This window comes from Ammospiza nelsoni, chromosome 16 (genome assembly GCF_027579445.1).
Source record: "Ammospiza nelsoni isolate bAmmNel1 chromosome 16, bAmmNel1.pri, whole genome shotgun sequence".
NCBI lineage: Eukaryota > Metazoa > Chordata > Aves > Passeriformes > Passerellidae > Ammospiza > Ammospiza nelsoni.
This window is the reverse complement of record NC_080648.1, coordinates 11,468,219-11,484,671: the sequence shown is the minus strand read 5'-3', so window position 1 is coordinate 11,484,671 and position 16,453 is coordinate 11,468,219. Positions and strand designations below refer to the sequence as shown.

Here is a 16,453-nt window from a genome sequence, read left to right as displayed (position 1 = left end):
TAGCTACTTTACTGCTCTGGCTGCCAGTGGCAATGAAACAGCCAGAAATGGATAGAATGACCACTGTGGGTCTATTTGCATGCAGTTCCAACCTTATTTGATCAGATTTTATTTTTCTTGTAAATCAGGACAGATTCTGAGTGTAGTGATTGCCATGGCAGCATTTGGAAGCTGATACATTTTGGTACATTTCATTAAAAATAAGTAGTCATGATTAATACCCAGATTTCAAAAATGTGTGAAGATTTCAATACCTAAATTTCTTTGTTACTCAGAGCTAGAATACATGAACAGAACCTGAAATACATGAAAGTGTTCAGCGACTCAAATGCTCTTTTCTAAATTGTTCAATCTTTAGTGGTTTTAGAAGACAGGAATAAAGTTTGCAGTGGATCATAAAAGTAATAATCATTGCTGGTAATGATCAATTAAATCTGAGTTTAGTGCTAAAGATTCAATGTCTTTGAAGTAATTTGTAAGTGGGTAATTGCCTCACAGCCCTGGAGCAGCTGAATTCCTTCAGTCCCAGTGTAAGTGCTGTAAAGGTTGGCTGATCTCAGAGGGGGAGGCTCCAAGTGCCATCACTGCTGGTTTGAAACCAGTATCCTCCTCTGGCACAGACACTGCTGCAAATGCTTCTGATCATCATTCCACTGTGGATTAACTGGGAGAGAGGATACATGATATTGTTCTTCAAGGGGGTGTCTGGGTTCTTTAAAGCAGCAGACTGTGCACAAGGCAAATACACAGTTAAATTAAGAACTGAAAAAAGCAGTGATCCAGTGCCAATTTCTTAGTGCTAATTTAATGGCTGGAATTAAGAAAAAAGAGCTAAAATGTTAATTTTCAACCCATCCTGTTTATTTTCTCTATATCTGATAGAGAAGGAGATTTCTTGATGTGGTCTGGAATTCTGTTTGAGTGAGGGCAAGGAAGGCAAAGCAGTCAAAGGCTTGTGATGAATGACAGAGTCATGTGGTGGCACATAAAGAATATATGTGAATACAAATGTGGTGTCAATTAGTTTTAATCTGGCTGTAATGTTACATGCCTTAAGTTGAAGTCTCAGCAGATTAAATGTTAGAAATAATGGGATTTCTCACTGGAGGGGAACCCAGTGACAGTAGCTATAAACTAACTGGCTTTGGTACTGAGAGGAGTGGAGCCACAGCAGTGTCATTGAGTCCCTGTAGTTCAGGATGTCTTTGCTTCTGGCTATTGTGTTTTAATTCCTTAGGCTGGTATAGTAAGTGTGGGGTGTATGCCTGGCTCTTCAGACAAGAAACAAATAAATACATTTTAATATGTCTGTCATGTCTGGATGTATAAAACATCACATTAATAATTAATTTTGCCTACAGGTCAGAATAATTCTGTTCAAAAAGAAACCCAAGCAAAAAACATCCAGATGTTTGATAATGTTCAAGGGCAGGGGTTCAGTGTTTATTTATTTTTTTTTCTTTTAAAGGTGTAACAACAGATTTCTAAAGTCTTTCTGTTTGTATCTTCAGGAATGATGTTATTGAAGATAATGACACTGGTAGCAGTGAAAACACAGGAGCCTGCTCTGAAGTATTGGTTTGCACTGATTTAGACAGTGAAGCTATGAAACATGATACTGTAACTGAGGAAGAAGAAAGCATTCAGGTGAGAGGAAGAATCTCCTGTATATCAAATCATAAATTGCTGCAACTTTAGTGCTCTAGAGATCCAAGTTCTCCTAGGATCTCTGATGTAGCATTACATAGTGCTCTTGCTCTGTCAGTTGTCTTCCTGTTGTGCCATGTGCACTGAGAAATCTCTGTGTCTTTTGGTGGGACTTGTTTGGTCCCTGACTGACATTTTTCCATTCTTCTTTCACAGACACCAGCCCTTCCTTCTGCTGAGGTAAGTTGGAGTATGAGGCAGCATAGCACTGGTTGGAGCAACCTCTGTGTTAGTGAAGGCTTCCTGAGGAGCAGAAGCTGTAGAGCTGAGATGGCAGCATAGCCCAGAGTCACCTTGCATGGATCAGGAAAGGGGAGCAGTCACTTTGAGACTTTGCAGCCTCTTGGCTGTGCTTGTGCTAGGAAGGTTTGGTTTTGTCATTAGCTAATTACAGCCTTTCCTCTCCATTTTCTAGTTTCTTTTGTGGTAGGCAGAGATGTTCTGTTCTTTTCAGCACATCTTTGTCTCTTCCCTAGTTGATGCAATCAGGGAATTCTGCAAAATATGTGCTGACAAAAATGAAATCAAGGATAACAGTTAAAGTGCAAGAGAAGAGAGTATTATGCCACTCTGCATCAGGCATATGCAGGTGTCAGATAAGACCTTCCAATGGAAAAAACCAAATCTATAGTTCCTTATTTATTTGGTAACACTTTTGTTGCTACAAATCTAAATGATAAATTATGTGGGTGGAGAGATTTGTTAAATGTGTAGAGAAGTTTCTGCAATGGTTTTCAGCTTCTTGCCTGTGAGTCCATAAATCTTCCTGAGAGTTTCCTGAAAGATAAACAGATAAGCAAACCTATTGTTTGTAGACTTAAATTAACTAGAAGAATTTAATAGGTCTTTGAACTTGCAAAGATGGGAATGGATTCCTAAGCACAGTGCAACTGAGTTGTCTGGAATCTGTATTTTTATTAAAACAAAATGTTTCTGTAGTGCTTTTCACTATTGTGATGTGTTCTGCTCTTGGGCTTTTGTTTGCTTTTGGGGATCCCAAATGACTCTGAATCACCTAGCAAGCCAAATTTTCCAGTTGTTCCCACAAAGTAGCATATTGTTTTGGAATCCCATTCTGTAAATTAAATTTCACAGAATGTATTAATTGTCCTGGTTCTTTCCTTTAGTGCCAAAACTTGGTCTAAAAAATAATTAGATTCTTATCCTATAGCACAAAATGCATAAAACGTGGTGTTGGATATAAAAGGGAATATGATGCTTGTGAGTGCACAATAGAAATATTTTCTTGTCAAACCTGGTGGCATTCTTGGCCTTTTTTTGCTTTTTGATGGACTTCTGTCCATTGCTGTCAGTAGTAAGGTGACATTTTAGTGTGGAGTTTTGCTTTTTTCAATGTTAGTTTTTACCATCTTTTTAATACACTGTTTCAAATGCTCTTGGAGAATTGTACCATTTATGGAGAGGTTAAAGAGAAAACGTGGTGATTCTGCTGTGTGAAAGGAGTTTGAGAGGAGTGTGTAGGGTGGTAGGAAAAGAAAGCTCTGCATGTGAGTTCTCCTTTGGGCCCAGAATGGAAATAGAAGCAGCTGTTTGCACAACTCGAGTAAGTGTGACTGTGCAAGACTTGTACAGCTCATCTCCAGGCTGGAAATTATCTGCTGGAGTATGACAAATGCACTGTAATTAAAAATTGTTTCCCCAGATTGGAATTTGACTTGAGGACTGAAATAATATCAGCAGGAGAATGATGTTTTTTCTGACGGGGGTGTCAGTTGCTGTCAGCAGCATAAAACTGGCAACTGTTGGTGTGTTTGAAGTCTCCTGGTAACTTGATGTTATCTTCAGGCACTGGAAAGATAATTTTGTGAGAATTCCTGAAGTCTAAAACCAAATGACATATTTTATATTTCAAATTTCTTTTATTCCCCCAAATAAGAAACTTTTCTGAAGAAATCAAGTACTGGGCCTTGGCATAAATACTTTTAGTGAACAAAGTTGTGACGTGGATTCATCTGAACTTGTTTTGTGAGATGGTGTCATAGAACTGACAGCACTTTTTCATCCCCTTCCAATTCTTTCTGCTTTATTTAGTAACAGGGATTAGTAGCTCCTTTAAAAAGTTTGTCAGACTTGTTTCATTTCATATATGTTAGATACAACAAAAACTCAGAGGTTTTTGAGACTAGGATGTACAAACTGCCATGATTTTAGTCACCCCAAAACTTCATATCATGAGTGACAATTTTAGGTACAACTTTTATTGAAGAAATAATAAAAATGGTTTATCTGAAGATGGAAAGTTAGTATCTGAGTTCTGGTGATTAAAACACCTGGACACTGGCCTTAATTGAGATGTAAAAATGTCACATGGTTAAAAAGTGTGATTTCCATTGCCACACACAAGGAAGTTTTAGTTTTTGAGGGCATTTTGTGGTCAGAGATGATTATGCAAATGTTTTCTGTTGAGAGAGCCATTCCCAAATCTTTCTAAACGTTCTTTTTCCTAACAGACTGCAGACATATTATTGAAACCATGTGTTGAAGATGAAGATGTTGATGAAGAAAATAATAGTGAAAGGTTTGTGGTTTTTTATACTCATACAATCTATATGATTAACCTACAGATTTTTTTTTTTTTTTGTGATCAGCCCTATGTTCTGGGCAAGAGAAACAGAAGGATAAAAATTTATTTTCTACAAAATATTTTGACACATTTTATTGCTCTTAATGATTGAAGAATTGATGTTAGCAACAGTGACTAGCCAGAAAGCTTTGTTAATTTGCAGCTTTAGTTCAGCACTGATTGAAATTTCAGGTTTTTTTCAGTTGAGTTTAAAAATGTTGACTATTTGAGAATAAAGGTCTGAGCTGGTTTTATTTTCAGCTTTGTTCAAGTCTAGTTGTTTACATGCTATGACTTGAAATCCAATATGAAGATCAGAAAGTGGAAAAAAGGTAATATAACTTTTATCCCTCAGAGTTTTAATTATTGCCTGAAGTAAATACATTGGCTATCTGCTTAAACTGCATGGGGTTTGTAAAAAAAATATAAGGGGAGTGTATAGTGTTTACTGTCCATTTAAAATGATAATGTCCATTTAAAATGATAATGAGGTCTGTCTTCTTTTTAGGGAAAATAGTATATTGCTTGATGGCAATGATAGAAATTCTTCAGAGGCATTTCTGGTAAGAAAGATTTTGTTTGTATACAGATACACGGCATCTTATAAGATATTCAAATGTGAAGTAACACAAAAAATTTAGTTTTTAACATCTTATGGTGTTTGGTGCTGCAAGGCTTGCAAGACCTCTGTTAGAGAGCTCATCATGTCACTTCACAGAAACTTAGGGCAGCACAGCAAGTTTGTGCTTATGCATCTCATGTAAGAAATGTTTTGGAATGTGAATAATTGATTGCTGTTGCAGTGTGTGTGTCTATTTTTAATTCCTTGTGTTTGGAGAGATTTCTTTTTTTCCTTAAAGTTTCTAAAAGTGCTGGAGCTGATTAAGTACCTGATTTCCAGCTGCTGAGTAATAATAAACTTGTTCTGTTTTTTAAATACAGGATTCAAGTAGCAAGCCCTGTGATCTCAATGCAAACCCTGATTCAGAGGTGCTGGGGGACGGCAGCGTTCACGTTCCCGAGGAAGCTCCGGCTGTCCAAGTGCCACATCTGGATCTGAAGAATGTGTCTGAGGGTGACAAATGGGAAGGTAATTCTCACTCTTTAGCTCACACTGTAGTTAGGGAGGAGTGATAAATAAAACTATTTACAGAGTAAAAGCAGGAGATGACAGCATGTTCCTGTACACATGGTAAGATCAACCAAGTCATGACATAGGTCTCATCTTGTTTCAGAACCATCTGCAACTTAATTAAGGACCTTAAAAAATATAAGGAAAACTAAAGAAGGAAAGCAAAGAAGTCCAAGTTTCATTCTAGGTGGCATGTTTTGTTGCTGTTTTTTATTGACCCTGAGTCTCTCATCCAAGTCTTTAAAAACACTTTGTCAAGTTATATAATTTAGTTAAAATTATCATTGTGTCTTGTTTGTCTTTTATTTTATTAATTATAAGCTATTGAATTGGCTGAATTTGACTTAAAATCACTAACCTGCCAAACACAGCAGTTCATACTTCAGTTTTTCAGAAAAATTTGTCAGTTGTTTTGGTTTCCATGTCATTGGAGAATTTGAAGCAGCTCTGAATTTTCAAATAAAGGCTGAAGTTGCAGATGTATTTTTTTCTGTGCCCCTTCTCCTTCCATGGTTTGCATTTTAGGAGAAGAAAAATACTTATAACAGTTTTCTCTCAGACAGGATTCCCTGCGTTTGTGACCATATTCTTCACTGCCTTCCAGGTTTAGCAATCCCCTGAGCTTGTGACTTGACTGAATTTTATTGCTCAAATGTTTAGTTAAACTGTTAAAACTTTTGTTTTACTTAAAACAACCATAAGTTCTTTGTGACCAGAGCAGAACACTCTTGTCAATACCTTCTTTTCAAAATACTTCTCTTTTTATGTCTTCCTTATATCATGTTTCCTCTGCCTGGTGTTGGAGTCATCACACCTTAAAAAATGCAAGTGATCTAAGCTGCTAAACCACAGTGAGCTGTCACTGACAGTGCAATGGCCACAGGCCACTCAGTTCTGGTTTGGAAAACCTGCAGTACAACTTGATAGATGTATGCAGGTTAACTGTGCAGGGACAGGGTTTTAGCTTTCAGCAGGCTCTTCCAGTGACAGCTGTTCCTTGAGATGCCTTAATTGTCACAGTGAAACCTTAGCAAGGCACTGGTAGCAAGGAATCACTGCACTGAACTTGTGGTTGCAGTGTTGGAAGTATTAAAATGAGGGAAGTAAAGCTGGAATGTGTGTTCTGTACCAGTGCAGCTTGGAGCTGTCAGCACATACAGCTTTGTCCTGAAGCTCAAGTGGTGAGAACTGATTGTTGGTTTGTCACTGCTGTTGACTGTCTTGCAAATTAATTGACTTCATCAGCCCACACTTCTCTTTTAACCCTTTTGCAAATAATGAGGTTTTCAACTTGTTATTGGCTTCATTTGTTTTGTGCAATATTTGCTGGTTGGTGCTCTTGAGCCCTAGCAAACTGCACATTCAGGGTAAGTCCTGGCATAGAGAAGTCAAATTGCAGGCACCCAGAGACACTGAGTCCAGGTTTCCATCTTGTTGCCCAGGTTAAGAACAAAAGCTAGAACATAAAAATCCTGTTTATGTTTTCAGTGTTTTATTTAGTTTAATTGCTTACTTGCACATTACATTTTGTTGCATCCTCTATTTGTGCTAAGATGACTTAATATGTATTCTCAGAAGGTTTGTGGCATCCATTTTCATTATTTCCTTAAATCTGCTCGTGAAGTTGCTTTTGGTTTTACTTCCCCAAATAGCTTTATGACTCTTGTTTTGAAAATAGAGCAGTGTATCTCTTTATAAATTTATATTATAACTTCTTGGTATTAAATCATGTTCTTTGCAAGAGGTCTTAATCTCACTGTGAAGTATTTGAACATTGACTGTACTTCAGTTCTGTTTAGGATGGTTATTAGGAACTCAGCCTTCCAAGGCACTGCAAGTCCTTGTGGCATTCCACTGAAGTAGAGTGATTTTGTTAAGAAACCTCTACTAGTCCAAATTCAGTTACAAGGTTTGGGTAATTAAAGCAAATCTAGTAGAAAACTAAAGGCCTGTATGCAACAGAGTTCTTGAAAAGCAACATCAAATGCTTGCTGGCCCAAGGTGAAAATGCAGAATGGTTGATTTATATTTCTGAGTATTTTTTCTGCATTTGCTCTGCTTTTTGGAAATCACCACCATCTCTATTATTTACAAGCTCTGATCAAAAACATTGGAGCTTGCCTTTGTTCATGTGAGGATGCACAAGTCTCTCATTAAACTGCAATAAGTCTTTACTATTCCTCTACCAGTTCTTTGTAAACCTTTCCAGTAAAAGTTCAAATTGGCTGAGGACTGAGCATCCTTACCTGCCATGGGAATTGCTTGGAAGCTGAGAGTGCTCAGGGCCTGGTCCAAAACGATGGGATGTTTTTCCCTGGTACTGTATCTTCCTGCTTTACATGTTATGTATAGTTTGTTCTGACTGTGCTGTGTGTTCACTTTAGTATTTTTGCCATTCTTTTTCATTTTATTAGCGCCATGCCCTATCACTTTCCCCCTCATTGATTTCAAAACAATGCATCTGCAGAGAGAAGGGGAGGGTAAGTATGGTTCGCCATACGTTCAGTTATCTGCCTTTTGATAGTTGATGGTTTGCTTTCTGACTAACCCTTCACCTGCTGTCCCTTATATCTTGGGAATATTCTGATCTGCAGCTTTTTTTGTTGATTCAAAAAGGTCCCCTTCTTGTATCTTGTACTGTGCAAACAGGCAAGATCACAGCTGAAAAACAACAAAAAAATTCCCAATCATACTTAGTAAATGTGCAGTGGAAAGCAGGTACAAGGGTTATTTTTTTTTTTGAAGATTACTTTGTGGGTTTTATTGTTGTTCTGCACACTTTGAACCCAGTTTTCAAATTTCTGATTTGAACTAGGAAAAAGAACAGGTAACTCTGAAAGGAAAAGGGGGGTGGGATTTTAAATTGAAGTAATTGAAAGGCTGTGTCAGCTTTTTTTTAGACAGCAAAAAGCCATGCCAATTATAAGAAATGTTAGCAAGGAGCTTTTCATAGGGATTTGAAAGAATTGATTGTTTTGGAATCTCCCTCCTAAAAAATCACCTTCCACAAATTAAGCAATCTCTTTTTCTTAGTGTTGTAAAGGTAGATTTTATCATAAAACCCAAAAACACTCCTTGAAAAAGACTTAAGCAAATGGGCATTGTCCCTAAACCTTCTTCAAAACCAAGAAGACCAACTTTCAAAGTACATGCATACAGTATGAAAATGAATTTCCACAGCAAAATACTGCAATGGACAATAAACATATTCTTCTTATTTGATGTATATTTCTGATACATAAATAAGGCTCTCTTACACTGTTGAACTGCTCAGAAATGCATACTCCCAAGATACACTTTGAAAAAGGGATCCTAGTGTGCATACTTCATTTCAGTACCTTTTTCTTTCAGTTTTATGACAGAATTTGTAGCTTTCTGATGCATTTCACTGTTTTTATTCACTTTGTGTATGACACCACATCCTCTAGAGCATACAAGACTAAGCATTGGGTTCGCATTTTTGTTTCAACTCTTGTTGATAGTTCTGGTAACAGAAAAGTACCATTTTGTGTCTTTTTTTTTATCTCCTAGATCCATTTCCTGCTTTCAAGTCTTGGCAGGAGGACAGTGAATCTGGAGAAGCTCAGCTTTCCCCACAGGCTGGGAGGATGACTAACCATCCATTGGAAGAGGACTGTCATCCCATTTTGTCACATCGGAGTTTGGATTTTGGGCAAAGCCAGCGTTTCTTACATGATCCAGAAACGTTGGACTCTTCATCCAAAGCACTTTCTTTTGTTAGGTGTGTATTTTATTGCAGTCTGGGGGCCAGGATGTGTTAAGCCAGGATGAAAATACATCTGTTTGAGATTGCCACGAGTTTTCATGATCTGAATGAACTGAAGACCAAGGTCAAACACTGTGTGACCATTTGGCTGCTCTGCCCGCCCAGGAACTGCTGCAGAGAGTTGGAGCAGAGGTTCAGCTGGGGTGGGATTGTGGCTCTTCAAGTGGCCTTTGACAGATGCTGAGGGAAAGAGGATAAAAATAGGACAAGATTGCAGAGCTTTCCCTGGCATTTGGTCACAGCTTCGGACAAATGGCACTTCCTGGGCTGAAAGTAGTATTTATATCCTTTGTTTACCAGGCTTTGCTAGACTCTGGTCTGATTTTATGTAAGCTCTGGCATTTTTTTTCTTTTATTTTTTTAGCCTAGTATATTAGAGTTGTCACTAAACAAGCTGCAGGTTATTTGTATTTGTGAACTGGGCAGTGTGACTCTCCAAAACTGTAAATAACTTGTGAGCTGTACTGTCTGCTCCTGTTACTGGGAAAGGGAAGTTGAGAAGATTTTTCATGCTTGTTAGGGAAGAAATAATGTCATAAAAATGAGAAAGCCTGAAACAGGAGATTGGAACAAGTTTAGAGTTTATAGTTGTCTGTCTGGCAGATTTATTGATGCAAAAAGATCCTTGTGCAAGTTTTCTCCAATTAACCACAGAAGACATTTTACCAAGTACTGTTAAAATGATGTAGAAGACTGACCTGCAGAAAGTGCTGATGATAATAGCTCTTCTCCTCATTCTGAAACGAATAAGGATCTGCTCTAGTGGATTATTAGATTAGTATTGCTAATATCTTGGACTACATAGATTTCACTGGCTGTGTTGAGGGATGTTTCAGGCACTTTGTATAATAAGTGTTCTGGAAAATTCTCATGTCAGTTTTGAAACAAAAAACACTTTACAAGAGCAGCAAATGTCGAGGAGCTGTGTGAAAGATGATGTAAAACCAAAGCCACATACTTTCTAAGTCTGTTAGCAAAATCTAAGAAATGTATTAGTAAGACTAACAAATTATGTGAATACTTTTTGGCTTAATTATCTCTTAACTTACCTGAGACAGTTGAGTGAAGCTGTTTAATTCATTCATGAAGAATGAAATTATTAAACTCTTTCTTAAATATACATGTTGTTTGCACTCATTAATTATCTAAATTACATTTTAAAAATGTTTTTAAACAGAACACGAAGAGCATCCTTTAGCTCAAAAGATGACAAAAGGGAAGATAAGACACCTTATCAGCTTGTCAAGAAATTACAGAAAAAAATAAAGCAATTTGAGGAACAGTTTGAAAAAGAGAAAAACAGCAAGGTAGGTTAGCACTTCTGTCTTTGTTCAGGATAAACAACTGCATGGGAGGGCTGAGTGACTCTTGTGGTTCATTATTGAATAACTGTTCACAAATGAGAATTTTGTTACACACTTCTTTCTGCAAAGGGAGCTGAGCAACAGCAATATTAGAAAATGTGCCAGAATGCCAGAGCCAGAGGAGGAGAGTGACAGTTCTGCTGAGAGACTGAGGCCATTTCAGATGTGTGGAAAAGCAGAAGTGTCTTACCACTCTGTGGTTCAGCTGCTGAAGTTGCTTCAGTTTTATTTTCAGAGATGTTGTCACTGAGATCTGAACTGATACTGAGTGGCATTCCTGTTCACATTCACCATCACAAATCTTACCAAATCTTTAAAGAAGTATTTATAAACAAGTTTTAGTGTGTTTGTTTTAATATGTAGTTTATTTGTATTTTTTTTCAGCCTTCCTATAGTGATATTGCAGCCAATCCAAAAGTTTTAAAATGGATGACTGAACTTACCAAATTGAGAAAGCAAATAAAAGGTAAGAGATTGCTACAGTTTCTTCTTCTCTTGCAACACAAATTATCTCCATGACTGAAATGGCTGTGTCATTCAGCATTCAGCAAACTTCCACAGCACAAAAATGTTTCATTTCTACATTCTGCATTATTCAAAAATCGAATTATTCTTATGGCTTTAGTTCTTTAGGAGGGAAACTTTCCATATGCAAATTGCTGTGTTGCTGTACTTGCAGTTAAATAAACTGTGTTATTTTAAACCTTTGGACTGAGCAGTTTTTCTCTTTTCAGATGCAAAGCAGCGGAGCTCAGAGGGAGAATTCATACCTCAAACACGTCCACGAAGTAACACTCTTCCAAAAAGCTTTGGTTCCTCTCTTGACCAAGAGGATGAGGAAAATGAGGATGAGATGAGGGTTGTGCAGAAAGAGAAGAAGCCCACCAAGGAAGCTACACTTGAACTCATTTTGAAAAGATTAAAGGAAAAACGAGTTGAGAGATGTTTGCCAGAAGATATAAAGGTAAGCATAAGGTTCTTTCTGAGACAATAAAGGGGAAATAGAGCACTTGAGATACCACTTTATCACATGATGATGCCTCTGGCTAACAGCCCCTTGCCAGGCCATCATATTTCAGACTCAGTGGGGAAATTATCAACATGAACCACATTCTCCTTGCTCTATATTAAAATGTTTGCAAGTTTGTGCTGACAATATTGAACAGCTTTAAATGGACGAAGGTGGGTTGTATGATGTTAACTAAGCTAAGTTTGGCTTAGGCATCTGGATAGCGAATAAAAGTGACTTGTGTTTGATTAAATGCTAATTATTCTTGATAGAAAATGACAAAGGACCATTTGGTAGAAGAGAAAACATCTCTCCAGAAGAGCCTCCTGTATTATGAAAGCCAACATGGACGGCCGGTAATGCTTGGCTTTATTTCAAACTCTGCCATTGTGTGCATAGACAGCAGTAACTCTTGAGCAGTACTAAGACCAGAACTTAATGCTGGTGTGGGGGTTCTTCTTTTTCCTTCTCCAAAACACAGAGGTATCTATTGGCCTCCATGTTGCCATCTGAGGAACTTGCTGCATTGACTTCTTAAAAAAGAAAAAAAGTATGTATGAATAGGCCCCCTTTTCAGAAATCAGCAGTTGATATGAGTCTGCAAAGTGATGGGTGTCATTTGGTGCCTTATATGTCTGTGAGGCAAAGAGATGTCTGAAAAATAAACAAGATTATTGAATTTCCTCAGAAAAGACCAGAAATGTTATTCTGGATTTCACAGAAACAGAAATGAAAGGACAGTTCCCACCCTCCTTCTCTACAGTTCCATCTTTTTCTTTTTTCCCTTTCATTTCTGTAGAACCATCATCATTGCCAGGCACACATCTTTTCCCTCACTTCTTGGTCCCTTTTTGCCTCTTTTCCATGGATATTTAAATACAGGGTTTGCCTGTGCTGAGGCTCCCCTAAATTTTAGGAACCGCTTAAATCTTTTCCCTGAAAAATACAGGGTGTTAAAGTGAGAGAGAATGAAAAAGCACCGAGTTATTCCCTTTTATCTGCACAAACCCCCTTTCATGCACACAGTGTAAGGTAGTTTTATATTCCTAGCTGGAATGTTGGTGGCCTGGCAGGAGAAGCACACAGCTTTGTGTTTGCTTGTCTGTGATGGAGTGACCGGTATCATTAATTCTCTGGTTTCTCTGCCTCTAGGTTACTAGAGAAGAAAGACATATTGTGAAGCCACTTTATGACAGATACAGACTTGTAAAACAAATGTTAACTAGAGCAAGCATTACTCCTATTCTTGTGAGTAAAACAAATGCTATTTCTGTTTATTTTCCCACTTTTGAACTGCGAGGCTGCCTTTAGAAAAGCTAGTGACACTGTTGTGTGAAACATCTTTCTTGTGAAAGATACAAGATATTGTTGTCATTGTACTTGAGGCATTTGATTGATTTACTGCTGAGAACAGAGCAGTTCCAAGCTTTCTGTGACCTTGATGGCTCTTGGGAATTAAATGGTTCTCTGTGGAAGTAAGTGAGCTGTGCTAACTTGCTGTGGCTGAGATGTTCCCAAGTGCCTGTGCTAGGTATGGATCCCCAGGACATACTGTACTTTCAGTCCTCCCCAGAATAGTAACACCAGTTGCAGTGCAGGTTGCTGTCAGCAGAGGCTTGAGTGACAGGATTGCCATCAGAACCATTTCATTCCTTCATGCTTCCTCAGAGAGAGACATGTTACAGCACCTGCAGCATCTGTACAACATCCCTGCTTTTTCATTGTGTTTTCGCTTCATTTCCTTCTGAATTTTCTATCCTCTCTCTGTGGTCTTCTAAGAGATGAGGAAGAAAAGTTTTCATACTGTGCAAGGAAATTGATGTAACCTTGTTTATAGTACCTGTAAAACAGCTGGGGAATTACAGCCAGCTGGTTTTGTTCTGCATGAGCCACAATCCAAGCCTTGCATACTGACCCAGACTTGCAAAATACCTGTTTGGATGTTGGCTGCTGACCCTTTTGGAAGGAAGGGACTGCATAGCTGACACGAGATAATCTCTTTGCATACAGACAGTTCTTCCCAGACACAGGTAGCTGGGCTTACTCAGCAGCAATTTAATCTGCTGTTTACATTGTCACTGACAGTTCTGAGCTCTCCCCTCTGAGCTGGAGTACACTGAGATAAAGGGACCAGGTCAAGATTTTGCCTTTCTTGCACATACATTGGTTTTGGTGGCTCCTTTTAAAGAAAAACATGATTTTTGTCACAGTCAGGTTTAAGGCTTTTCTATCAGAATCCCTTTCTGAACTCCATAAACACAGGCTGCTCTTAGGGACCACTATGTTTCTGTGGGGCTGGTGAGTCACAGCTTTTTGGTAGTGCCCTTGATTGATTGAGCTCTATCCCATCTCTCCCCTCAGAAATCTGACTTCAGCTGAGATGGGTTTTACATTCTGGGCAGCCTTATGACTGTACCATAGCCATTCTGACTTTCTGGCTGTGAAATAAAGGGATGGGTTACAGCCCACCAGAAGGATTTTAAATTCAGGAGAGATGTCAGTGACATGATTCCTAACCTGTGCTGTAGGCAGCACCTGTAAAATCTCTTTCACAGGTCTTTGGTTTTGAAACCTATAAGAGATATGAGGAGCTTTCTTATATTGCCAAGGATTGTTCAGGTGTAACTTCTAAGTAATATATATTCAATAATGGATTTTTAGGTTTATATAACAGTTAATTCCATGAGATCTCTTACTGTATTCTGGTACACCAATGACATGCACTGAAGCCTGTATGGAAATGTCCAGAAAAGCAGAAGACTATTTCCCTTTCATGAACTAAAGTTTTTGACAGGTCATTGTCTGTGTGGCTTTTGTGTTTCACATTTTCCTGTCCAGAGAACATCTGTTGGAGCTGCTTCTGCTGTCTGGGATAAGGGATGAGCAGGACATTATGGCAGGTGTGCAGCAGGCACCTGGACAGGGACACTACTTTAGGCTGGAGTTTAAAGGATTTTGGCTCTGAGCTGGCAACACATAGCTCTGATTTCACACTTCCACCTGCAGGGCTTCAGAGTGGTCTGGAAAAGGAACCAGGCAGGGTTATTCCCAATGAATGCCTGGTAGGAGCATCCAGCTCTGCCTCTGTAACTGTGCTTTGGTTTGGGAGGAACAAGAATAAATACAAATTCAGAGCTATCATTGCACTTTATGAATCTTCTACAAAACATGGAGAGAGCAAATTCTTTTTAGTCTGAAAATTAATATTGTAAAATAAATTATAAGCTACAACAATTATTTCTGTGTCAAGGATACTTTGGGTACCTGAGCTTTGTGGGTTGTGTGGTTGTTTGATTTGTGCTCTGTAAGTATGTTCGTTGTCTTTTATTCATCTTAGGGAGGAAATATTGGGTGTCTTCAATGTAATTCTGACATCAAACAGCACTTGATGTCTTACTGTACCTTTTGAAACAAATTTCCATTTTTTCAGGGCTCACCATCAACCAAGAGGCGGGGGCAGATGTTACAGCCCATTATTGAAGGTGAAACTGCCCATTTTTTTGAAGAAATTAAGGTAGGTGCAATGCCTTTAAAAATACTCCCAGCACTTGTAATAGGGAACTGAAATACATCATATTTGTTTTGAATTTCTGTTTTCACTTTCAGGAGGAAGAGGAGGAAAGTGATGGTTTGTCTACAGATCTGAATGAAATCTTAAAAACTGCTGCCCAAACACAGCCTGTTCTAAGCCCAGTTGAAAACTCTGAGTCTGATATTGAAGATGGTCAAGAGAAACTCACCCGGGACCTGAGGCTCTCCAGCACCCGAGCTGCTTCTATGTATGGACAATTAAATGGATAATTTAATTATGATAGTTGTAATTATTGTAGTTAGAGTCATGATACTGAATCTCTGATGATGGGTGAAAGGAGTGACATGTTCAGCAATTCTCAGGAAATGTTTGGATTGAATGAGTGTTCTTTGCTCTGACATGTCTGACTAAGATCTTTTTGTACTCAGTGAATTATTTAGTATCTTCTAAACCTTCTTCAGCCTTACTTGAGCTGTGTAGACAGCAGAAAATTTATACTCCTTTATTAACTGCTAGTTTGTTCTCAATATTTCACTTTCAAACTGACAGCATGTTCCTTATGAGCCAGACAAATAAATTATTAGTGCAGCTATCTCAGTTGTTTCTGAGGAATTGAAGTTCTATTGTAAGGCCAACATATTTTTCTTTCACTTGAAATTTTTAGGCCTGAATTATTGGAGCAACTGTGGAAAGCCAGAGCTGAGAAGAAGAAGCTACGTAAGACATTACGAGAATTTGAAGAGGAGTTTTATCAGCAGAATGGAAGGTTTGTTTAGCACAATACCAGATGCTGGGCTGCAGCCTCATTATGTAGCCAAGTGTGTTTTCTAACTTTGAATCTTGTCAGCTGGAATCTGATCTGTTTTGATCTGCTGTGAATAATCTCCTGAGGGAGAAAACTTTGTGTATTTTTAACAGTTCCATTGAAAAAAACAGCATTTAAAAATACCTACTAGAAAGTATGTTTTTGTTTATTTTAAAAACCCCATATTATCTCTGTTCTTTAACATGGGGCAGGGAAATTTGCCCCTTGTTCCAGTAGGTCAGTTCTGGCAGTGGATATTTGCTTTACCAGTAAAAGTTTTTCTAACTTTTATTCTCCATATAGTTTAGTTCTTTTAGGTTTCTGATTTGAATTTGTTTTGTCATGAATGGGATTGCATTGCTGCCCATTGTATTTTGGAGATGTCTCATGTCATGAGCAAACCTAACAACAGTCCTAAGAGGTCACTTCCTTGACTGGCAAATGTTCTCACTTGACTTTGCCTTCTCCTGTATTTCTCCTGAGCTACAAACTCCTGTAACGTGGCTTCATCATGCACTTACTGAGTTTGGAAC

The 16,453-nt window shown here is 38.2% G+C and overlaps 1 protein-coding gene across 5 annotated transcripts in view; it reads left to right on the top strand.

Annotated features, from left to right (window-relative positions):
- Positions 1-16,453, top strand: part of FAM13B (family with sequence similarity 13 member B) — a 44,994-nt gene that overhangs the window by 25,728 nt on the left and 2,813 nt on the right. For 3 of the 5 annotated variants that reach the window (XM_059483374.1, XM_059483375.1, XM_059483376.1), the window contains exons 10-24: positions 1,512-1,647; positions 1,864-1,887; positions 4,179-4,246; positions 4,800-4,854; positions 5,234-5,381; positions 7,838-7,903; positions 8,955-9,165; positions 10,388-10,517; positions 10,959-11,040; positions 11,309-11,538; positions 11,856-11,939; positions 12,736-12,831; positions 15,014-15,097; positions 15,190-15,362; positions 15,780-15,881. In XM_059483374.1, the coding sequence (XP_059339357.1) occupies positions 1,512-1,647; positions 1,864-1,887; positions 4,179-4,246; positions 4,800-4,854; positions 5,234-5,381; positions 7,838-7,903; positions 8,955-9,165; positions 10,388-10,517; positions 10,959-11,040; positions 11,309-11,538; positions 11,856-11,939; positions 12,736-12,831; positions 15,014-15,097; positions 15,190-15,362; positions 15,780-15,881 (1,689 nt within the window). The remainder of the gene's footprint in view (positions 1-1,511; positions 1,648-1,863; positions 1,888-4,178; positions 4,247-4,799; positions 4,855-5,233; positions 5,382-7,837; positions 7,904-8,954; positions 9,166-10,387; positions 10,518-10,958; positions 11,041-11,308; positions 11,539-11,855; positions 11,940-12,735; positions 12,832-15,013; positions 15,098-15,189; positions 15,363-15,779; positions 15,882-16,453) is intronic. The other 2 variants (XM_059483378.1, XM_059483377.1) reach the window with 2 other exon arrangements.